The following is a 26,311-nucleotide window of genomic DNA, read 5'->3' as shown; positions in this document are numbered from 1 at the left end:
CGAGTTTTGTTTTATGATCTTTGAACTATTTCTGGCTACCTCAAAATTTTTATCGGATGTAGGCCTATTTGGGGAACAAAGGGCGGGGGGGCTAGTTGTCTTTCGATCACTTTTGACTCTTAAAAAGGGGAGTAGAACTTCTAATTTCCAATCGAATGAGTCCCTTTTGAAGTTTATACAACGACCCCTTCCATATGAAGTGCCTCAGGGAAAAATAAATAAATAATAAAACATTGGAGCCGTATGGGCTTTATTATAGGCAGCGCTACAGCGTTGCCTCTGATTTATGGCTATTTCAAAAAGTTATCAAGATTTTATAAGAAATGATGTGATACGACTACTGTGGAGCACTAATACTGAATAATCATAAAAAAAAACAGGATTGTTTAATGAATGACCGGCTTGGAGTTACGGACACTTACTAATTACATAACGCAAGATATTCAGACATAGATTTGAACCAAAAATTCGAATTAAATTTTTCTAGCAGAGCATTTGTCTATTTTAATGAAATTCAAAATAAACATTTTTTTAACATTTAAAAACAAAAATACATCTACTTTACGCGTATTTTTGACTGATATTTCCATTTTATTACATTAAACTCTTCTGTCTTTTTTTTTTTTTAGCCCACTACTAGATTCAACTGTCATATGGCAGCTTGAAACGAAGAAGTTTAACACCTATACTACATAGTTAAACACGTATGCTTAGTTAGCCTTCAGACACACATGGGCCCCAGGTCAGTGACCAACTTAATGTATTTGTGATTTTTCTCTTTGCCAGATTTCCGAACAGACTTTCTGCGCATTGATACTTAAATTGAACACAGGACCAAATAATATGGGTAACTAATAAGGGGGGCAACTGGCGCTAGTTGACAAAAAAAACTAACAACACCATCTACCGTTTGGTGACACTCCGTTTTTTAGTCTAATAATAAGAACAATTAATTTAATTAGTGTAATTGGTAAAAAAAAAAATTAGGGAAGTAATAAGTCTCTAATCTCAGTTTCTGACAAAAAATGATTACAGAGCTTAAACAAATGCGAAGTGTCGCCAAACGCTAGATGACATTGGTAGTCTTTTTTGTCGACACTAGCGCCATTATCCACACTTGCACAGGAAATTCAACACATTTGCAAGAAAACCTTATGAAGTGACTTTTAGCTAATTATTTTTCAGCGTCCATTGGAAAAGTGTAACCTAATTTTTCCAGAAGGAAATTATTGTATGAGTAGAGGCCTAAGTTTGACCTAGAGGGCCCTTCAAATATCAACAGATTAAAGAATTACCCACTAAGCTCGTTTTTGTCAGTTGAACTTTTTAGGACAGAAACGAAAATGTTTTCATATTACAACCTAACAATTTTTTACTTTATTCTAGCAGACCTCAATTGTTTTTTAATTATTTTATCTGTGAAGATTTGACCCTCTTAATAGATGAAGTTAAATAAAAGCGTTTAGAAGAAAACCAATAATTTATTTTTAGTGGTGCATATCCAAAGAGCCATTTATTACCACATCTGCTTGTTTACGATGAATGCCTCTCTATAGAAGAAGAAGACAAGCGAAGAAAAAATAACCCCAAGACAATAAATCTATTTTGTATATACAATTAATCAATAATGTCTATAATCAATACCTTTAATATTAGTTTGCAGGACACTAATCGTTCATGAATTATCCCTTTATTTAATCTCGAATCACTATGTATTTTTGTGTGTGTATTTTTTACCTTTTCTCAGCTTCATAGCGACCTCCCCCAGCCCCTAAGTGTCCCACCATCTTTTACCTCTGATTAAAATAATTATGATCTTCGTAATACAAAAATGCATATCCAAATTCCTTTTACTCCTTCTCTAAGGTCATATTTCAATCTTGGGGAGTCATAAAGTGTGGAATATTATACCTGAATCAGCTCAAAGGTGCCACTCTTTTAGATCCTTTGAAAATATTGTAAAAAATCCTTTGCCTTCTTAGAGCTTTTTTTCGTAGGATTCATTGAAGTCTTTTTAATCTATTTATTTAATTTATCTAATCGACTTATTTGAATTTTTATATTTAACATATTTTATTTTTTCTTCTCTTTGTAAGTAAGTGGCTCGTATGTCTCCCCCCTAAATTATAGGCCAAGGAGCCTCTGGTGGGGTTAGTATTGTGTCTTATTGTATGTGTATTGGGACTATGGATAAACCTTATCTAAACAGACTTTATTCTTACTTAGTGAATTAATAGAGAATCTGTTAATATTGAGAACCTGGCTTTAAGCTGATCGTAGCAACGCCTTTAAATAAGTTAGCCTTACCTAACACATAATACATAATCACCATGCATGGATGTGCTGTCTCGGACAAGAAAAACACCACCTTCTCTCTCTGCCATAAGTAAGTCTGTTGCATCTTGGCGTGACAGTGGACCAAAGTACCAGCTAAAAAACGAAGAATATTTAATATTAACAAAATAAAAACACTACTACTACTAACAACTCGCCGCAGCACCAAGCCGCCTGAGGCCTACATAGCTACGCACTCTCCACCTCCATCCCAATCTATTCAAAGCCTACCTCTTTACACCCTCCCAGGAAGTTCCCATTTCCTTTAAATCTTTCTTTATGACGTCATCCCACCCCAGACACACAATGGGAACCATATCGACGCACAAGATAAGCTTAGATATCAAAAAGTAGTATATAATAGTTTTGTTAAATTAGATATACAGTTGAATCACCCTCAAACTAAGAAACTCTTTAAAACACACTGGGAACCATGCCGACGCATAAGATAAGCTTAGATATCAAAAAGTAATATATAACAGTTTTGTTAAATTAGACATGCAGTTGAATCAATCCCCCTCAAACTAAGTGACTCTATCAATCGGCTCATTCTCTTAGTGATCACTCACTAGGCCAATATTTTCCAGAGTTCCTTAAGGGTACAATCCTGAAACTACACGCGTACCACAGTAAATCAAAAACGTTATGCGGAGCCAACGTTTTACCAACGTTTTACTAACGTTTTACCAACGTTTTACTACTGATGACGGTAGTAGTTATCTAAGTACCATTTTGCCCACTTTATGTTCCATCCTGTGTTATTTGCGGGCTTTACATTCCCTGGCACCTTTCCATGGCAGATTACCAGACTAGTTATTTGGCAGTGTATAATATGGTCAAACATGTATAGACAGTTAGGTTGTAATAATATAATGTCTTCAAACATGTTTTTTTCTGTTTTGTTGTCAATTGAACAATGAATGTCCGTCATGAGTTTACGTGTACATTCTTAAAAAAAAACTGATGACTTATAGTATTCAAACATGTTTTGGGGAGCACGCACGCAATTATAAAAATCAACCGAACGGGTTATACAAGGTAACAACTGTTTCTTATGAGACAATCGGACAGTGGAGATTACTCTATATACAATAACATGATTGATGATTGAGCTTTGAATAAAAGGAATAGTTTTATTTACAACTCGTATTAGTAAGAGAATTGAATTCAAAGAGAATAGTTTATTTGAGAAGATATTAGTAGAGAAAAATTAGGGGTGCATTTACATTATTGGAGATTAATGATGGAGCTGACAAAAGCAGCAACGATATACGAGTACCCAATGTGGTTGTGGAAATAACTACTGGTTGTAGACTATGTTTTAAATGGGAGACTATGTATGCTAGATACGTGATATTATTAGAAAAATTTAAACAGGAGGAGCAGTTATGTTTTTCTGGAAAAGTGAATATTCTCCGTATAAATAAATTTCGGTCAGCATTAGATGTCCTATCGAAATATATTGATGAGAACAAAATACATCAGTGAATATTATTATTGTAATTATGTTCAATAAAATTGTTTCTAAACCAATGGTATTTTTTTTTTTTTCTATATTAGAATAGCGTATATTTTTTAGAGTAGAAAAAATTCTGATTAGTCTGAAGTAGATTGTGAGAGAGTTAGAACTCTAAAAAATAAATAGATTCGAGAAAGAGCGAATGATGAGGAATCTAGTTCTTATGGAAAAACGTTTGATTCTAGATGGAGATTTTCGAGAGCTGTCTGTTCAAAGGAAGATATTTTCTTGGGGTTTGCTTGTCAATATAATGAAAACTGATTCTCCATCATTAGACTATTCTATGAAGCTTCTACGTCGTGGTCCAAATGCATTTACACAATTTATTCATATATTGATCACGACACGGCAAAATGATATTGTTGATATGCTTTTAAACATGAGTTTAGAAATTTAGGACTTTTTCTCGTGAGAAAGATGGTGCTCAAGGATGATTTATTCCTCTCTCTTGCTATCTCAGACAATTGTTGTTGGTGCTAGCTCAGTTTTATTGTGACAGTGAGAGTGTCAACACACGACAAAATATTCCTAACATATCCATTATCTACGTAAACACTGGGCAGCTGGTCATCATTTGAAAATAGCACTATGATTAATGAGTATTATGAAAAGTGTAGATTATGCAACCCGTGTAAATTGCAGAGGATACGCTTTACAAATTAAAGGTTGTAATTCCTGTCTTGAGGAGGTGTGTGACGCTCATCCTATAGGCCAGTTGTTCTACAATTGCCAGTATGATAAATATAAGCAGTGGGAGAGAACATATGCCAGTATGATTCGAAATAATCCTAACCGTGATTGTATTCTATTGCTACGAGATTGGTATCATCGTGGTTTTAGAATGTTCTGGGAGGAGGACCAGGGTCAACGATTTAACTGCTAGGAAAAAAAAAGAATAGAGTTTTTACGTCATCATTGTGAAGACAATGAGTGTTATGATTACCAACACAAGTATTTTATTTGGCATTTGCGGAATGTGATTCAATCGTTGATGATACTGTTGATGCAATTGCTTCGAATAAGGAATGTGATATATGCCTATCCTAATGAATGAATGCGGATATCGTCAGTGACTGCACAAAAAGATGTGAATATCGTTAGTGCATAATCTATTGTAGGAAATGTGACCCTGACATTGCAGTACATCAGTATAAGTACACTGTGAATTCAGATAGTCTACCTGCACGAATTGTTGTCGACAAATATCTAGTACTGGATGAAAAATAAAGAGCAAAAAAGTCGTTTTATCATGTAAATATATTTGTTTTTTAATAAAAAAATCAACAAACATTTTTAGAAAAATTTATTAGTATGGCAATAAAATGAATATTAAAGAAGATTTTATGTATATTATCCTCTAGATAGTTGCTCAATCGAGGTAAGTCAACGTATATGTTAAGAAACTTCTTGTAGCTGTAGTCACGACATCTGAACATGAAAAAGAGTAGTGCATGAAAGCCTCATGTCTTAGTCGTTAAATCCTGTACTCTTCGTCGATTTTGAATAATGGTTTTCCCACTGCTATCAATAAAGTTGCTGATGTGTGGAACGTAGAATTCTTACAATAGGCCAAGAGGATCAAAAAATTCAATATTCTTCGCTGTTTGAAAGACACATAGCCAATGACCGGTCTTCAAAGTCGATGGACAGCTATTAACAATGATTAGGGTATTGTTAACACTTGGAATTTTTTCAATGAAGTCCGAAGGTATGCTATAGGACTTGTACTGGGACATGTATGGATCCATACTAAATACGTTGATTATTTGGTTTGTGTTCATGGTGCTTGGTCTAGTAGAAAACTGCCGTCGGCTGTGATTTTCTAACAAGTTTCAAATTGACTCAGTGATAATAGCATGATACTCTCAGTCAGAGCATCGGCAAATGTACACTCTAAACTAACATTCCCTGTTCGTACTATACTCATATCCTGTGTGCCTGACAAGTCCAAAACAATAACCCCATGATTTTTTGATGTTGGTGGTTATGCGAGATTGAGATCTCCAGAGATGATTGCACTCAAAGAGAATACCAACATAAAAATAATCGTTGATGATAGAGGACAACTCCTTGCTACTGTTGCAGGTAACACATTACTTACTGAAACATCCAATCGTCAGCTTTCGGGCATTAACATTCAACGGAAGGTCAATAAAAGAAAGGCCTACTCTTCTAGTAATATCGTAAACCACATCTTGTCTACGTGCCGAAACTGTTACCTATGTAAAAATAATGTGATAATAGACAGTGAAATTACCAGAAAAATAAAAAGGGCATTGTCAGAAAATATCACTATTGAATATAAACATGAATCGACGAAAAACAAAGCACCAGCAAACGTTACTGTCATTGCTCAAACAGTCAATGAACCAAATAATAACAAGAACGAAAAGCATATTGAGCTTGATGATGAGAAACCTGTAAAAGTTGTGTATGACCCTAAATGGAGTAGTGATTATTCTACTGATTACGAACAAAGAGAAGACAATAGCTACAATATCAAGAGAGAACATGGTGAACTATTTTATGGAACATAAAATTTTATGGAAATAAAATATGCAAAGTCGACAGAGCTTTATTTCTTTTTTTAAGGTTAATTTAGGCGTGGTGACGGCCGCACCTGGAAGCTCGCCTAAATTTAACATAAAAAATGAAATAAAGCTATGTCGACTTTGCATATTTTATTCAACATATTCAACAAAGGATGCTGAAAAAGCATTTATTCACTCTGATATTTAGATTTTGTTATTTATAATTGTTGTAACTGATAAAAGATGTTGATAAAAAATAAATTTTTCGCTCTTACACTTAGATTATGTCAATTGCATTCAATGTGTCAGACAAAATATGTTGATAAATAAAATCTATTCACTCTAACACTTAGATTTTGTCAAATTCATCCCCATGTATCCGAGAAATTGATGTTGATATAGAATTTAATCAATCTGATACTTAGATTTTGTGAAATTGTTGTATTGACTGTCTAAGAAGTGACTTCAATCGATAAAGAATGTTAATAAGGAATTTGTTCAATTTTTTTTTCATAATATCCTGAATTAAATTTCTGTATTGTGCATCCATGAGGTGAATTCAAGAAAAAGTTTGTTACTTACTTACCTACTTAATTACTTACTTACCTACTTAATTAATATTTGTTCTCAATGACATAATAGCATATCCAACAACGGATGTTGATAAAGAATTTATTCATTCTGATAGCCCAAATTTGTCAATGCTATCCCATGAGTCTGATAGTAGATGTATGCAAATTCCTTTCTTTGTATCTCTGATATTTTAATAGACATCCTAAACGTTTGATATGCTAGCTTACTCTAAAAATAATGAACACATAACAAGGTAATGCATAATATATTTTTAATGAGATAATGCTATGTAGAATATTAATACAAAAATATATTATGATACATTATTAATATCAATGATTAACTTTGGACATTTTGAATCTGTTCCATAAAATAGTTCACCATGTTCTCTCTTGATATTGTAGCTATTGTCTTCTCTTAGTTCGTAATCAGTAGAATAATCACTATTCCATTTAGAGTCATACACAATTTTTACTGGTGTCTCATCAAAAAGCTCAATATGCTTTTCGTCTTTGGTGTTATTTGGTTCATTGACTGTTTGATCAATGGCAGTAACGTTTGCTGGTGCTTTGTTTTCCCTCTATTCATCTTTATATTCCATAGTGATATTTTCTGACAATGCCCTTTTTATTTCTCTGGCAATTTCACAATCTATTATCACATTATTTTTACACAGGTAACAGTTTCGAAACGTAGACAAGATATGGTTTTAGATATTAATTGAAAAGTAGGCTTCTCTTTTACAGACCTTCCCTTGAATACTGATGCTCGAAAGCTGACGATTGGATGTTTCAGTAGATAATGTGTCACCTGTAACAATATCAAGGAGTTGTCCTCTATCATCAACGATTATTTTTATGTTGGTATTCTCTTTGAGTGCAATCATCTCTGGAGATCTCAATCTCGCATAACCACCAACATCAAAAAATCATGGGGTTATTGTTTTGGACTTGTCAGGCACACAGGATATGAGTATAGTACGAACAGGTAATGTTCGTTTAATTTATATTTGACGATACTTTGACTGAGAGTATCATGCTACTATCACTGAGTCAATTTAAAACTTATTGGGAACATACACCCGACGGCAGTGTTCTACTAGACCTAGCACCTTGAACACTAACCAAATAATCAACGTATTTAGTATGGATCCATACATGTCCCAATACAAGTCCTATTGCATACCTTCGGACTTCATTGAAAAAATTCCAAGTGTTGACAATATCCTAATCATTGTTAATAGCAGTCTATCGAGTTTGACGAACGGTCATTGGCTAAGCATCTTTCAAACAGCGAAGAACATTGCATTTTTTGATCCTCTTGGCCTATCGTATAAATTCTACGCTCCATACATCAGTAACTTTATTGAAAGCAGGGGGGAAACCATTATTCAAAATCAACGAAGAGTGCAGGATTTAACGACTAAGACATATGGCTTTCATGCACTACTCTTTTTCATGTTCAGATGTCGTGGCTACACCTAGAAGCAGTTTCTCAACAGCTACGTTGACTTACTTCGATTGAACGACTTTCTAGGGGAGAAAATACTAACAAGTGTCTTTAATATGGATTTTAGTGCCCTGATAATAAAATTTTCTAAAAATGTATTTTACATTTTTTATTAAAAAAAAAATATATATACATTATAAAACGACATTTTTACTCTTTAGATTTCATCCACTACTAGGTATTTGTAGACAACAACTAGTGCAGGTAGATTATCTGAATTCACAGTGTACTGATCCTGATGTACTGCAATGTCAGGGTCACATTTTCTACAGTAGAGCGTGACTTCAAGCTTTTCATATCTCTTTGTATAGTCAATGAGACTATTCTCATTCATTCTATAGAATTCACATGTTTCAATTTGCTTATTTGAAGCAATTTCACAGTGTCCTCAAGTGTCAAATCACATTCCGTCACAGCCAAATAAAAATCAGTGAGCTTATAATCATAACACCCATTGTCTTCACAACGATGACGTAGAAACCATATTCTTTTGTTGTTCCAGCAGTTGAATCGTTGACCCGGTTCCTCCTCCCAGAACAATCTAAAACCAAGACGATACCAATCTCGTAGCAATAAACTAAAATCCCGGCTAGTATTCTTTCCAATCATTCAAGGATATTTATTCTCCTACTGATTATATTTATCATAATGACAACTGGAGCATAGGTAGCCTAAAGGATGAGAGTCAAACACCTCATCAAGACAGGAAATACAACCTCTAATTTGTACAGCATTTCCTCTATGCAATTTACACGGGTTGTATAATCTACACTTTTCATCATACTCATCGATTAGATTGCCATTCTCACATGATGAGCAGTTGCCCTGTGATTGATTGAATAACGGATATGTTGGAGGTATTGTTTCGTTCGTTAAAACTCTAACTGTCACAGTGAAATAGAGGTAGCAGCAAAAAAAATGGTAGGGGATAGAGAGAGAGGAGTAAATCATTCTTTAACACCATCCTTCTTATGAAAAAAGTCCTAAATTTCTAAACTAATGTTTAAAAGCATATCCACAATATCATTTTGCCGTGTCGTGATCTATTTATCAATAAATCGTGTAAATATATTTGGATCATAATTTAGAAGCTTCATACAATATTGTAATGATCGAAACTCGGTTTTCATTATATTGACAAGCAAACCCCAAACAAATACCGTTCTTTAAACAGATAGCTCTCGAAAATCTTCATCCAGAATCTAACGTTTTCTCATAATAACTAGATTCTTCATGATTCACTTTTTCTTTGATCTATCCGTTTCTTAGTGTTCTAACACTCTAACAATCTACTACAAACTAACCAGATTTTTTTGTACCCTAAAATATATGCCCTATTCTACTATATAAAGAGAAAAAAATACCATTGATTTAGAAACAATTTTACTGAACATAATTACAATAATAATATTCACTGATGCATTTTGTTCTCATCAATATATTTTGATACGACATCTAATGCTGACCGAAGTTTATTTATATGGAGAATATTCACTTTTCCAGCAGAACATAGCTACTCCTCCTGTTTAAATTTGCTTAATGATATCATGTATCTAGCATACATAGCGTCCTATTCAAAACATAGTCTACAACCGGCGGTTATTTCCACAGCCACATTGGGTACTCGTATATCGTTGCTGCTGTTGTCAGCTCCATCATTAATCTCCAATAATGTAAATGCACCACTAATTTTTCTCTACTAATACACTCGCAAATAAATTGTTATCTCTGAATCCAAGTTTCTTACAAATATGAGTTATAAGAAAAAACACTTCTATTATTCAAACACCCACCCCTAATAATGGACTTGTTTATGTAGTAACCTATAATCTACGAGTGACCAGTAAAAAACGGATTTCACCGTGAATAAAAAGTTTTGTTTATTATTATTAGCGAACGCGTGCCCTCAAAACATGTTTTTGAATAATACAAGTAATACGAGTTTTTTAAGAATATGACCATAAACTCAAGACATACATTCATTGTGCAATTGACAACAAAAACAGAAAAAAAAATATGTTTGAAGACATTATATTATTACGACCAAACTGTCAAAACATGCTTGACCACGTTATACACTGCCAAACAACTAGTCTGGTAATCTGCCATGGAAAGGTGCCAGGGACTGTAAAGGCTACAAATAACACAGGATGGAACATAAAGTGGGCAAAATGGTACTTAGATAACTACTTGCTAGTTGCTCATTGCTAACACATAAGGTTTTTGTAGAAAAATTTTTGTATGAAATTTGGGGGGGGGGGGCTCATTCGATTGGAAATCAAAATTTCCAGTACACTTTTTCAGAGTTAAAAGTGATTGGTGGGCTTCCACCCCACCCTATTTTTCCCCCAAATACATCCGATCTAAATTTTGGGACGGCCATTTTATTTAAAACAGTTTAAAGGTTAAATAACTATACCGTAGTTAAATAACTATGGTTCATAACCCTATTGTGCTGTACCCAAAGTAAGTACGGTGGTTGAGTTGCACGAGGGTTCAGTTGCACGGGGGTTCGGTTATACGGGGGTTCAGTCACATGGGGGTTCAATTACACGGGGGTTTAGTTAAATGGGGTTGAGTTGCACGAGGGTTCAGTTAACGTGGGTTCAGTTGCATGAGGGTTCAGTAGCACGAGGGTTGAGTTACACGGGGGTTCAGTTGCTCGGTGGTTCGGTTATACGGGGGTTCAGTTTCACGGTTGTGCAGTTACACGGTGGTTCAGTTACACGGGGGTTCAGTTACACGGGGGTTCAGTTACAGGGGTTCAGTTGCTTGGGTTCAGTTACACGGGGGTTCAGTTACACGCACACCGATAAAACTTTTATAATGTGTTGAGGAGGATATGAAACAAAATCAAAACACACTATATGCAGGAAGGCTGTCTAAAGGACACAACAGCAATATCTAAGGAATTGCTAAGAATATTAAGTTGGAACTTTAAAGTCATGTTGAGAGGGATGTTGAGAAACGAACGGAGGGTAACCAGTCACCCTCCTTGCTCTTTTCGATGCCACTCTTAAAACTTATAGAAATATTAAGAAGCCATTTTATTTAGGATAGTCACGAGGTCTAAAAGCTATGCCTCTGGGGATGCCACGACCCTACAGCCCTGGGGCAAGGAATGTAAATTATGCAATTTGTTCATTTTTGCATGCAGGAGTTATCGTGGGAAAGGAGGGAATGTCTGATCACGGATTAGTCTTAAAAGCATAAGTTTATTGACGGGAAATTTCGGGAAATGTTGAAGGGTATGTTGAGTTATATCAAAAGAAACTATCTTCATCCAAGTTATCAAAAAGATATATCTGAAATATCTTAGCAACAGATAAGGGTATTAACTTGAAAGTTTCAGGACCAGGACTACTAATACTGTTGCGGCTGCAAATGCAACTGGTTACAACTGCGACTGTGACTGCTTCCCACTGCGACAATATGCAATTGTGATTGCTTGCAGCTGCTGCTAAATCTACTTGTGACTACTTTCTGGGAACATTGAGGGGGATGCTGAACAAAATCAAAACACACTATGTGCATTCTAATTGTCAAAAGAGCAAATCAGCAACATCTGAGGAACGGCCGAGGACATTAAGTTCAAACTTTCAGGGCATGTTGAACAGTGCTTGGAGAGCACTGTTCAATCTGAGCCCTCGTCTATTTTAGACCCTCTTAACACATGTCAAAGTTATTTCTTAAACTACATTGGCATGCCACAGTATGAAGAAGAAACGATAAAAAATGTTTTTTTTTAAGGCCAAACGAAAATACTGAAAAAAACAAAACAAATATTACGAAAGGGCAACAGCCTCTGTTCTTCAGCACGAATAAAAAAATATATAAGGAAAATTCCAAAAACCAAAAACAAACACGTATCAATAAAAGTGTGAAAAATCAAATCAATAAAAACCAAAATTAAAAGATGAATAAAATTTAATAAAAGCCTGAACTATTAGAATTAAAACCAAATACATAAGAACCAAAAAACGAATCTTTCACCAATATCCAACGATTTGCACAAAATTCAGATATTCTTGAGTTGTTTGTTAGTATCCTTCGATTGCAGTTCAAGAGGTTTTGAATTTTGTGCAAATCGTTGGATATTGGTGAATAGCTTGCTTTTTTTGGTTGTTAGGTATTTGGTTTTAATTCTTGCTATTTTGGCTTTTATTGGATTTTCTTAATATCATTTTTTTTATTGGTTTTTATTGGTTTGTTTTTTCGCATTGAATCACCGCGTTTTTTTTCTTTGTCTTTTTAGTATTTTCCTTAGATTTTTTTTTCTTTTTTTTTTGAAGAGGCGACTGTCTGTTTTTTCACTATTTTCGTTTAGCCTTATAAAACCTCATTTTTCATCGTTTCTTATTTATGTCAAAATTATGAAATAGTCGCTTTATTCAAATTAGTCATTAGTTCTTGAATTAGTCATTAGTTCTTGAGAAGCTTGTAAATGCAATTTTCAAGCCAACTGAAGACAAAGAATCTTCCAACATTTTACCCCGTTTCCAACGTATTACAGATATACTATTTTGATAGGGTACACATAGTGCCTTTCCATTTATCTCTACATTCCCCCCCCCCCAACTTAAAATTCGAGGTCCAGTTGTATCCGCCATCACTCGTTGAAAGTTTCAATTCGATCTCCCTAGCTATTCCCGAGATGTTGCAGGATAACGGATTTTGAAAATTTGGCTCTGCATAAAATAGAAGTTCAAAATTGGGATAAAATCCTTTTTAATAGACAGTGTATAGAAATTCACAAAAAATATTTGATATTTCGGTCACATATACAGTGACCGTCAGTAGTTATCTAAGTACAATTTTGCCCACTTTATGTTCCATCCTGTGTTATTTGCGGCCTTTACATTCCCTGGCACCTTTCCATGGCAGATTACTAGACTGATTATTGCTATTGTTGTCAATTGAATATGGAATTATACAAAACCTACCAGACAAGTTTTCGGGCCAACCAGACATGTTTCTGGGCCAAGCAGACAAGTTTCTGGGTCAACTATAAGTTTCTGGGCCTTTACGTTCCATGGCACCTTTCCAGAGCATGTACCTATGGATTTGGGGCCTTTACGTTCCTTCCTGCTATAGCAAGGCTGGTCTGGTGGGTATAATCTGGTTTGTTGGGTATAGTCTGGTTTGGTGGGTATAGTCTGGTTTAGTTTTTCAATGAGAGTGAGTATTTGACATTTTTGCAAAAAGGGATAAGGAATTCGCAAATTGGACACTATGAACGATATTAATTAATATTTTGAAGAATAGGAGTGTGAATGATTCTAATTAGTGATTGTATGACGGCGGGGAAAAAAGGATTAAACTGATTAACATTTAAGGTAACCCCGATGGGGTTTTTAACTCTGTTAATTTGTTAAAATTTATAAACAACATCAGGCTATTAAAATGACTAACGATGATAGAATGACATTGTGAGTTGACCTAGCTTTACCTCTCCGATGTGTCAATTTTGGAGGGAAAATCAAAAATACTCAGAATCGAAAATAAATGGGATCTGCCTCAAGGGGAAGGCTCGGAGGCCCTTCCTTCCCCCATTTCTGAGGGCAGAGGAGGGGGGAAGGGGGAGGGTCAATTTTGGAGGGAAAACCAAAAATACTCAGAATCAAAAATAAACGGGATCTGCCTCAAGGGCAAGGCTCAGAGGCCCTTCGTTCCCCATTTCTGAGGGCAGGGGAGGGGGAGGGTCAATTTTGGAGGGAAAACCAAAAATCCTCAGAATCGAAAATAAATGGGATGTGCCTCAAGGCCAAGGCTCAGAGGCCCTTCGGTCCCCAATTTCTGAGGGCAGGGAGGGGGAGGATCAATTTTGGAGGGAAAACCAAAAATGCACAGAATCGAAAATAAAGAGGATCTGCCTCAAGGGCAAGGCTCAGAGGCCACTCCTTCCTCCATTTCTGAGGGCAGGGGGAGGGGGGTCAATATTGGAGGGAAAACCAAAAATCCTCAGAAACGAAAATAACCGGGATATGCCTCAAGGGGAAGGCTCAGAGGCCCCTCCTTCCTCCATTTCTGAGGGAAGGGGAGAGGGGGAGTCAATTTTGGAGGGAAAACCAAAAATACTCAGAATCGAAAATAAACGGGATCTGCCTCAAGGGGAAGGCTCAGAGGCCCTTCGTTCACCCATTTCTGAGGGCAGGGGAGGGTGGAGGGTCAATTTTGAAAGGCAAATCCAAAAATACTCAGAAAGTTCATTTTGAATTTCCTTCATTGAAATGCAAGAGTTGGAATATTTCAGTAGTGTTTTGTTGTGCTTTACCTTGTCATAGTTACATTCTCTTAATTTTTCAAAGTTCATTTTGAATTTATTTCGTTGAAATGCAAGAGTTGGAATATTTCAGTAGTGACTTGTTGTGCTTTACCTTGTCACAGCTACATTCTCATGATTTTTCGAAGTTCATTTTGAATTTCTGTCGTGAAATGCAAGAGTTGGAATATTTCAGTAGTGACTCCTAGCCAGTCAATACAACAATTTTACAGGATCTAAGCATCAGATTGATTAAATTCTATATCAACATCAATTTCTCGGATACATGGGGATGAAGTTGCCAAAATCTAAGTGTTAGAGTGAATAGATTTTATTTGTCAACTTCTCTTGTCTGATATATTAAATAAAATTGACATAGTCTAAGTGTCAGAGCGAATAATTTATTTTTTATCAACATCTATTATCAGTTACAACAATTATAATTAACAAAATCTAAATATCAGAGTGAATAAATAATTTTTTAGCACCCTTTGCTGGATTTGTTTAATAAAATATGCAAATTCGAAATAGCTTTATTTCATTTTTTTAAGGTTAATTTAGGCGAGCTTAAATCTGCACCCGTAAGCTCGCCTAAATTAACCTTAAAAAATGAAATAAAGATATGTCGACTTTACATATTTTATTCAACATATCCAACAAAGGATGCTGAAAAAGCATTTATTCACTCTGATATTTAGATTTTGTTATTTATAATTGTTGTATCTGACAAAAGAAGTTGATAAATAAAATTTATTCACTCTAAAACTTAGATTTTGACATATTCACCCCCATGTATCCGAAAAATGCATTTTGATATATAATTTAATCAATCTGATGCTTAGATTCTGTCAAATTGTTGTATTGAATGTCTAAGAATCACTACTGAAATATTCCAACTCTTGCATTTCACGACAGAAATTCAAAATGAACTTCAAAAAATCATGAGAATGTAGCTGTGACAAGGTAAAGCACAACAAGTCACTACTGAAATATTCCAACTCTTGCATTTCAACGAAAGAAATTCAAAATGAACTTTGAAAAATTAAGAGAATGTACCTATGACAAGGTAAAACACAACAAAACACTACTGAAATATTCCAACTCTTGCATTTCAATGAAGGAAATTCAAAATGAACTTTCTGAGTATTTTTGGTTTTCCCTTCCATAATTGACCCCCCCCTCCCCTGTCCTCAGAAATGTGTGAAAGTGGGGTCTATGAGCCTTGCCCTTGAGGCAGATCCCGGTTTTTTCTATTCTGAGTAGTTTGTGTTTTCCCTCTAAAATTGACTCCCCCTCTCCCCTGCCCTCAGCAATTGAGGTAGGCGGGGCGTCTGAGCCTTCCCCTTGAGGAAGACTCTCTTTATTTTAGATTCTGAGGATTTTTGGTTTTCCCTCAAAAATTGACTCCCCTCCCCCTGCCCTCAGAAATGGAGGAAAGAGAGGCCTCTGAGCCTTGCCCTTGAGGCAGATCCCCTTTATTTTCGATTCTGTGCATTTTTTGTTTGTACTCCAAAATTGACCCCCCCCCTCCCCTGCCCTCAGAAATTGGGGAACGATGGGCCTCTGAGCCTTGGCCTTGAGGCAGATCCCATTTATTTTCGATTCTGAGCATTTTTGGTTTTTCCTCCAAAATTGACCCGCCCCTCTCCCCTGCCCTCAGAAATGGGGGAAGGACGGGCCTCTGAGCCTTGCCCTTGAGGCAAATCCCGTTTATTTTCAATTCTGATTATTTTTGATTTTCCCTCACAAATTGACCCGGCCCCTCCTCCCCTCCTCTTCCCTCAGAAATGGGGGAATGAAGGGCCTCTGAGCCTTCCCCTTGAGGCAGATCCCATTTATTTTCGATTCTGAGTATTTTTGATTTTCTCTCCAAAATTGACACATCGGAGAGGTAAAGCTAGGTCAACTCACAATGTCATTCTATTGTCGTTAGTCATTTTCATAGACTGATGTTTTTTCGAATTTATAACAAATCAACTGAGCTAAAAAACCCATCGGGGTTAACTTAAATGTTAATAAGTTTCATACTTTTTTTCCCCCACCTTCATACAAACAATAATTAAAATCATAAAAAATCCTATTATTAAAAACATTAATTCATATCGTTCATAATGTCCAATTTGCGAATTCCTTATCCCTTTTTGCAAAAATGTCAAATACTCACTCTCTTTGAAAAACTAAACCAGACTATACCCACCAAACCAGACTATACCCACCAAACCAGATTATACCCACCAAACCAGCCTTGCTATAGCAGGAAGGAACGTAAAGGCCCCAAATCCATAGGTACATGCTCTGGAAAGGTACCATGGAACGTAAAGGCCCAGAAACTTATAGTTGACCCAGAAACTTGTCTGCTTGGCCCAGAAACATGTCTGGTTGGCCCGGAAACTTGTCTGGTAGGTTTTGTATAATTCCATATTCAATTGACAACAATAGCAATAATCAGTCTAGTAATCTGCCATGGAAAGGTGCCAGAAATGTAAAGGCCGCAAATAACACAGGATGGAACATAAAGTGGGCAAAATGGTACTTAGATAACTACTCTAGCTTAACTTACAGCCCTTGCCCCAGATGCTGCTGGTGGAGTTAACCCCAAAGGCATGGTTATTTGATCTTCAGACTATTTTGAACAAAATGTTTATTTTAATTTTGATCGGATTTATTTGGGGGGGGGGATGTCGGTTAAGAGGGAAAGGCTGATTGTCCTGTGATTACCTTTGATTATTCGAAATTGAACTTGAAATTTCAATTTCCAATCAAACATACAGATTGCTGATACAGGTGTATCAGCAATTTTTTTGGAACAGCTTAGCGTATCAAGATGAAACTTCTGGGGCATCTGCCTGCTACTACTGCTATTAATACTGCTACTACTACTACTACTAATTCAACACTATTATTATTTCTACTGCTCCTACTACGACCTCTGCTACTATCAAACTAGCACTATTAAGGCTACGCATATCAAGTTGAAAATTTGACAGAATGAGGTATTTGAGGTGGAACTTGAACTAAATCAAAAGACACTATGTGCATGCAGATTTTCAAAATGACATATCTCAAAAAGGGATTTGTGTATTACGTTGGAACTTTCAGAGAATGCTCAAAGGGAGAGTCAATTCACCAAAAGGAAATATGTGCCCGCTCAGGCCTGGATTTACCACTAGGTCCCTAGGCCCGGACCTAGAAGCGCATAATGCTAGCGGGAGCAATAAATTATCACTGAGTAATTTTTTCCTGACAAAAACTGGACTGATGTGATTTATCGTCGCCAGGTGCACTCTGCCACCACGCTGCCTATTCACAGAAAAGTGGCTTTAAAACAACACAGGAATTCCATGGTCACTTATAAACTGTCAGATGTCTCCCAAGAATGGTAGCTGAGAGTTCGGTATTACCCCTCTCTTTCATCACTTTTCACTCATCAGTTGCGTTCTGTTAACACACAGTTACATGGTTACACACAGTTACAGTTACATGGGGGTTTAGTTAAATTGGGTTGAGTTGCACGAGGGTTCAGTTAAAGGGGGTTCAGTTGCATGAGGGTTCAGCAGCACGGGGGTTCAGTTGCACGGGGGTTCGGTTATACGGGGGTTCAGTTACACGGGGGTTCAGTTACACGGGGGTTCAGCTACACGGGGGTTTAGTTAAAAGAGGTTGGGTTGCACGGGGGTTGAGTTGCACGAGGGTTCAGTTAAAGGTAGTTCAGTTGCATGAGGGTTGAGTTGCAAGGGGGTTCAGTTGCTCGAGGGTTCGATTATACGGGGGTTCAGTTGCAAGGGGGTTCGGTTATACGGGGGGTCAGTTGCTTGGGGTTCAGTTACACGGGGGTTCAGCTATAATGGAACCGTTTTGTGTGAAAGATTCAATATAATACCTTTGGCTGTTCCTTCGGCTATCTTGCTGATCCGCCCTAATTTACAACCAGCATGCAAAACTGTGTTTTATTGTGTTCGGCATAATTTCAAAAGCTGTGGGTGGCAATGTTATACTCTAGGCTTAACTATTTGGTCTTAGGACTATTTTGAGTAAGATGGTTATTTCAGAACTTTAATCGAATGCTTTTGGAGGGAAGACATTAAAAGATGGCTCGAGGTGGCTGGAGAAGGCATAGCTTCCCAACCACTTTTCAACTTCCCCTTCAACATATCCTGAGAATTTCAACTTAATACCCTCATCCATTTTTTAAATATTGCAAATCCTCCTTTTGAATAAACTGGATGCACGTAGTGCCCTCAACATCAGCTAAAGTCTTGCTTAATATCCTTAACCTTTTCGGAGCCACAATGATAAATCCAACCATTAATTAAATTGTACAATTTAAAATCCTTACCCCGGGGCTTTGGGGGCATGCCCTCCATGGAGGCAAAGCTATTGGACCTTTTGACTAATTTGAAAAAAAAATAATACAATTTCAACATTTCTATCAGTGTTGAGCAAAGGGGGCACTCAAAAGGGAAAAGAAGGGGGAGTTGCCGTCTAATCTCTCTTCAACATCTTCTCAACATATCTTGAAAGTTTCGACTTAATACCCTCAGCTGTTCCTTATATATTACTGATATCCCCTTTTCACGACCAGCAATCACATAGTACATTTTGAATGTGTTCAGCATCCCTCTCAAATTTTTCTTAAAATTTGACCTTAATGCCCTAAGCGTTTTCGGAGACTCAGGTTCAAACATGCCCTCTTTCCCAGTAAAAAACATAATATGTTATGTGGACTGGGGGTGTCAACCCCGGAGGGATAGCTATTTGACCTTTGGACTATTTAGAAAAAAATAGCATAGGGGGAGGGGGAGGCTGGTTGCCCTCCGATCATTTTGACTCTTAAAAAGGAACTAAATTTTTGATTTCCAATCAAATGAGTCTGCTTCAAAATGTATATAAGCAGCCCTTCCATATGAACCTTATATGTCAACAATGGGCATGTTGTATAGCTTGCAGTCGTTGATCAGGAAGCTTTAGGGGGGGGGGGGTCGACGCCTTAGGCTAGGTATTTAACCTTTGGACTATTTATAACAGAATGGCTATTTTGAAATTCTTATCGGATGCATTTGGTGGAAAGGGCTTGCGGGGGATGGCTGGTTGTCCTACGATCACTTTCGACTCTTAAAAAAGGACACTAGAACTTTAGATTTCCAATCAAACAAGCTCCTCTGAAACCTATACCAGCAAACCTTCACAGGAAGTGTCACTGGAAAAAAAATTATACACGGAAACCTAATAACTGTTTACTATAGGCAGCGCTAGTACGTTGCCTCTGATACTACCTAGGAAAGCGGAGCTGCTCACTTGATCATTCTTTTCGTTACCCACCATCACCTCTTCACCATCACTTACTCCCAGTCAAAGCGACAAAGTCTTCCAAGCGTTGAAACCTATTATTTTGCTAACATTTTTGTACTGATTCTTACTTTCATGGAATATCATTACGAAAATTCAAAGTTAACGAGCAAATAAAGTACAAAAAAACAAAAGCTAGAAATATTTAAAAATAAAAAATATAATTAAATTAATTCAGTTCTGCACGGCTCAATAAAATACGAAAATTTAACCGTATCTAACTAGTATTTTCCTCACAACCTATAGCCTCAAATGACAACCGCTCAAAATTGGAATTTCTCTTATAATTTCTTTTTTATTTTAACAAGACATGTCCACGGGAATTTATTTCAGTGGAAGGTCAAGTTCATTAAAACAAAAAACAACCAAATTATATACAAATGCTATAAAAAATGGATATTTCGGAGGATACAATAACCCTCCTTATTCCCCGCATACGCAAGCACCTCATTGGAAGGTTGGATTGATGGACTTACCCCCCATGTTTACAAGGTATCCTAGCTTTAAAGCAATTATCACATCCATTCATTATCGTCACTTATATATTCACTACTCAGCATTAAGATTTGAATAGTAGGCTAATTATCACAATTTTATTCGCTTCGCTAAAAAAGTTCTCACCAAGTCTATTCCTACTACAAACATGCCATATGGTTTCTTGGCAGGAGTAAAATTAACAAATTTGATATTTAACCACAAAATCCCGGAATGTGATTGTTAGTTTTCTCATTGATAATGCAACATTACTAAACTTTAATAAAAAATATTAATCACACTTCTTATTTTTTCTTATATCTTAGGAAAATTATGTCCGATTCAACTGGGATATAACGTATCTGTAGTGGCGTATAGACGGATTTGATCACCCTGTGAAGAAGCTGATTTGGCAGCATCCCTCGTTGAAGTTACACAAATTTGGCTACCAAAAATAGATGCAGGGACGTATCTGAGAGAGGGAGGAAGGGGCTAAGACCTTTTCCTTCGGTGAAACTCTCGTGTTTTAAACATGTGTCTTAAATACAAAAAAAAAAAAAAATAACGTGGATTCTGATCATTCTCAATTGAAATGCTCAAAAAGTGAAAAATTTGGTGGTTCAAAATGCCTATTTACGTTACTGTTTTGTCTCTATGACATTTTCTTCCTTTTTTTTCAAAAGAAAGTCAAATGTAAGTTGTGAAAAAAATATGCAGACACCCCCCCGGACAACTGTATCTATCCTCTTCCTTCAGATTTTCGAAGAAAAGTTACTGGCCTACGAAGATTTATGAGGATAATTCATTCGTCTAGATGTGTTGTACCACGCCTCTCTACAGAAAGGGTTGAAGACGACAATTTATCCATAAGATCAGACCAAAGGTCCATGACATGTAATAGTAGGCACAGCAATGCGTGGCTCCCACGGCGTCAATAAAGTCCACGACGTCAATATAACTGTCCACAAAGTTAATAAACCGTTTTCCTCGCATGACTTTGTTGACTTTATTGCTGTCGGAAAAAAAGTTGAATTTTATTTAACCTTTTCAAGAAGGTCCACAAAGTTCAACTAATAGCAGAAGACATGTGGAAAATTTCAAATAAACAACATGCAAATTAGTGTCTACAAGTATAATAGTGTATACTTTTTAAATATTTTGCTGGATAAAAGAAATTTTTTTTTTTTTAATATTATTAAATGGGAAAAATGCTTAAAAAAATGGTTTTCTCAGCTCCATGTCCGACTATTTCAGTTACTTTCTATGAAAAATTGCTGTAAAGTCAAAAAGGTGAAATCCTTGTGTGAGTTGGACGAAATTTATGGTTCGCACTTTCACGAAAAAGTTTATTAACTTTATTGACGCCGTGGGAGCCCCACACAAGACAACATAATCTACCTTCAAGTGCCGCTTTTAAGTACTAAACCGGTATAATACTAAGTTAGGAATGACAATAAAAACAAACTAAAGTGAAAAAACCGATAGATAACTGTGTTTTATTATCTTTTTTTCTACCGAGAATAAGCTTTTGCAAATACCTGTAGTTAAATTTTGTAATCATGTTTTCATCATTTGTAATCATTTTTGGAATTATGTTTTGATCCCGTTACTGCTAAACATCATTATCAAGTTTGCGAATACTCAAACACAAGCACAAAATACAAGGGAAATAAATTCGATTTCTATGTTCTCCATTTCTACCAAAAAACTTATTAGGTTAATAATGAGACTTCGCATTTGTATATTCCTTATAGCGAAGTAGCTGAAATTAACAGAATATATTTATATGACAATATTGGACAAACAGTTCTGAAAACCACCACCGGATCGCTAGTGTTCTTCTTGTTTGCTTATTTTTCAGGATTGAGTCATGGCTCTTTCATATCTCTTGCACATTATCTTTGTTCATGCCTTTGGAGATAACATTAACCAACATTCCACCGGAACTATATAGCCAAGTATTTGGAGCCACGGCAAAAAAAATATAAACGTTATCAGACCTAACCTTACGCCGGGCGTCGAAAATGCTAGAACAGAGCTTTCCCAGAGAAGTTTTTTGTAGCCCATGGAAGCCATAGTTTCCTAGAACAGGATGGTCTCACTCTAACGAAGTGGTCAGGCCAACAGAAATCAGAAAAAAAAATCAAGAATTCAATTTGAAGGTGATTATTTCCCTTGGCTCTTTTTAATGATGAATCCGTGTTAACCCTAAAATACGATTTTATACAGTGATGCAAGCTATTATGCATCCTACTGGTTACTTTTGTGCATAATTATTTGCTTTGGTCATGTAGTAATAAAATGGGTATAGAGCAGGCAATCCGAGCAGGCAAAAAAAAATGAATCTTTCTTTTTGTATTACTACTACCCACGCCACCGACAGCTACGACTACGTGGGTGACGACTACTAAAAAGTTGACCAAGTCACCTACGTCACCAACCGCAAAAGATAATAATTTGGACAGATTGTTAGCTGTCGCATAGACAGAGCAATGGGAAGAAAACTGATAGTTTTCCCAGGCCAAAAGTCAGGCAGGAGGATAGGTGTTCGAATCCGTCCCCTCAAAAACTGAAAATAAGCAGTCTTCTGGGTATATAAGGATGAGAAAAAGCTTTAATCATAATTCTGTCCCTCCCCCAATTCAAATCTCTTGGTATATTACTACATTTGGCCTCTAGAATGCACTTATAACCTCCTGATGCGGTCTTCTTCTAGTCTGAATCTCAAAAAAATTATTTATTTGGATCGATCCTCCGTAATCCAACCTCTTATGGGAAAAATCCTATTCTTAGCTTACAAAGCAGTCGGGCAACTTTGAGCGTCAAACCAGACAAATTATGCTGGCTATAATTAGTAAAGATAATTGATTTTCATAAAAAGTCTAAGAAACATCGGAGAAAATCTCAAACAAATGTTCTTTGTTATACATTTGTTGTTCCAACTCAAATCTCATTGTATATCCCTAATCTGCAAGTCCAACTTACAAAACAGCAATAGAAAGGTAAATTTTGCCACCACCATCGACTTTTGTGGAATAAAAAGGAGTTACGTCACTGTTTTCCATGTGAAAAATTCATTTTTGCTGTTACTCAAAGTGGGGACTGTGATTGTCCTAAATGGGTTTTCGGCTATGGCGATTCCAGGAGTCTAGTTTTTATTTCGATACACCCTTTTTTGTAGCTTCAAGCTATTTATCCTAATTCCCATAAAATTGTTTTCAAAACGAACTTTCAACCAGTTCGTGGTAACGAACTGTAAGAAAGGAGCGATGCGGCTCAATAGTAACCGAAACTCTAAGCAACAGAGCCTTGATAACAGTGGATGCACCAAAAGAATCAAATTTTGATGCTTATTAGGGATATATAAAATTCAACAAGTTTAATGCTATCCATCAAAAGTTACGAGCATGAAAAAATTTACCCAATTTTTGGAAAAGGGGGACAGAGCCCAAAAATATTAAATGATCTTAATGAAAATCCCACCATCAGATTCGGTATACAAAAGAACCCTACTGTAGAGGTTTCAAGCTCCTATATACAAAAATGTGGAATTTTGCATTTTTTTTTTAACCAGAAGCAAGAACACGGATTCATTTGTTTTGTGAGTTTTTTTCCCAGGGTTGATCGTATCAAAACAATGATCTTTAGGAGCTCGGGGGAGAGATCATTAATCAGAAATCAAAAGTTCTAGTACCCTTTTAAGTGATCAAAATATTGGAGGGCAGCTAGCCCCCTTCCCACGCCCCTTTTCTATCAGTGGTTCGATTAAAATTTTGAGACAGTCATATTATTCAGCATAGTCGCGAGATATAATAACTATGTCTTTGAGGATGACTTGACCCCTAACAGCCCCGGGGAAGGGCTGCAAGCTATAAACTTTGCCCATTGTTTACACATAGTATAGGCTTTTGGGAAGTATACAGACATTTGGTGGGGGCTTACGTGGTAGTATCTTTCCATGGAATGATTCTTCATGGGGGGAAGGAGCTGCATTTTCCTGCATTATTAAGAATGATCAGAAATTAAAAACAAAACAGTTAGCAACATTAAAAGTTAAAACGAACAGAAACAATTACGTATACGAGGGGGATGCCTCTTCCTCAATATCTCACTCTTTACAATAAACATTTGTTATATAACTTTCAAAAAAGCTTATTATTCTAATTAAACGGCCCTTTTGTTTCAAGAGCCATTCTTAAATAAATGGAGCAAAAAGTCAAACTTTAGCGTAAAGAGCGAAGGTATTGAGGAGGGGCATCCCCCCTCGTATATGTTTGAATTTCTGTTCGTTTAAAGTTTTAATGGTGCTTCTTACTTTCAGTTGAAAAAAATTGTGTAGGCTACACATCTGTATTTTAATTATATTTAGGATTATCGATACAATAGTTCAGCATCAGCGTCAAATGCCGATTCTTTCTCACTTTGGAGTTTTCTTTATAACACATTTTTTAAGTTTTCAGTTACTATTAGCCAAAGTTCCCTCTTTACTAGGTTACCCCCAAGGGGGCTACCATGACTGCAGCTAAGAAAAAGTAAAAGGCTTTTGAATTCTACATGTGATACTCGTATACCAAAAACTAATTACAGGGTCGTCATTTTCACGGTTTTCAAGGCGGATTCTTCAAAAAAAATATTGGGTTGTTTCCGAAGTACTCCAGAAGGCGGGCAATGCCAGGGGGGGGGGATAAACATTAAGCAGTATATATAAATAGGAAAACAAGAAATATTCACATTCAAATTCTGATGAAAAAAAACATTTCAATCCAACACCGTTATCCTAAATTCCAACAAATTTGTTTCCGTGACAAACTTTAGACATTAAGATTAATCAAAAATACAGGTACAATTTCAGAATCTGCTTCAAATAGCAACTTTTCATCACCAGCCATTTTTTTAAAACTCATTTTTACTTGTTCAATTACCATGGGCTCATTCTTTACGATCACCATCGTAAAGGAAAAAAAAATCTTTTCTAAGCTGGAATCATGGTTTCCCTTTTTTGTAATTACCATGGTTTCCCTTAGGCCCTAAAAGGGAAACCATGATTCCAGCTTAGAAGATTTTTTTTTTCCTGTTGGCGATATTGCTATTCGGTCATGCTAGTAAAAACTCAATTGTTTCCACGAACTACCACAAAATTTTTACCTTGTCAGTGACGTTCTTTAAGACTCAAAAATGTTGTTGGTAGTTTTTGAGCTCCAAATTCAAAGAAAAAAAAAACTAAAACTTGCAATTTCGTTCAGTGTGGCATAACTATGGTCAACTTTTACATTTTAAAGTTGTATATTATGTTCATGCTTAAATATTAGTATATATATTAATATTATAATTATAGATATACAAATATTCTATGCCAACTTCCTAAACGTTTCCAGAAGTTTCTAGTTTACACGTTAAAACTCTGTATTAAACAGCAAACAGAAGATTGTAGCTGCAGCTCTTTTCAACAATTGAGAAAGTGGAAATAGCCCTATACCCAGTATCCTTCGATGTAGTCTTTCGAAACCGACGCCGGCTCATCTATGGAAGTAAGTTTTATGTATTCTCTTAGAGCTAAAGTAAAAAACTATAACTTTTCAATAAAATATTTTTCGCGGTGTTCGCTCACATTTATTTCATTTCTAATTTTATATTAGTGTATTTAATTTATTCAATTAGTACTAAATTGAGGCACAGTTCATCAACCAGAGACCCTAGTGCATACAGTACAAAGGTATGAACACAGGCTACATTTGTCCCACTACGAATCATGATTGCAGCAGG

At 36.1% G+C, this 26,311-nt stretch overlaps 1 protein-coding gene across 2 annotated transcripts in view; it reads right to left on the bottom strand.

Annotated features, from left to right (window-relative positions):
- The window catches only part of Crk (Crk proto-oncogene, adaptor protein), a 46,474-nt gene extending 25,828 nt beyond the window's left edge, over positions 1–20,646 (bottom strand). For both annotated transcript variants that reach the window (XM_089101003.1, XM_089101004.1), the window contains exons 1-2: positions 20,551–20,646; positions 2,308–2,430 (exon numbers count right to left, since the gene is read on the bottom strand). In XM_089101003.1, the coding sequence (XP_088957129.1) occupies positions 2,308–2,430; positions 20,551–20,603 (176 nt within the window). In that variant the 5' untranslated portion in view covers positions 20,604–20,646. The remainder of the gene's footprint in view (positions 1–2,307; positions 2,431–20,550) is intronic.
- Between the last annotated feature and the right edge of the window lie 5,665 nt (positions 20,647–26,311).

The sequence above is a fragment of the Artemia sp. Qi Xiang Cuo genome, chromosome 15 (genome assembly GCF_049724085.1).
Source record: "Artemia sp. Qi Xiang Cuo chromosome 15, ASM4972408v1, whole genome shotgun sequence".
Classification (NCBI taxonomy): domain Eukaryota; kingdom Metazoa; phylum Arthropoda; class Branchiopoda; order Anostraca; family Artemiidae; genus Artemia; species Artemia sp. Qi Xiang Cuo.
The sequence above is the reverse complement of the archived record's forward strand: the minus strand, read 5'-3'. Positions and strand labels throughout refer to the sequence as shown.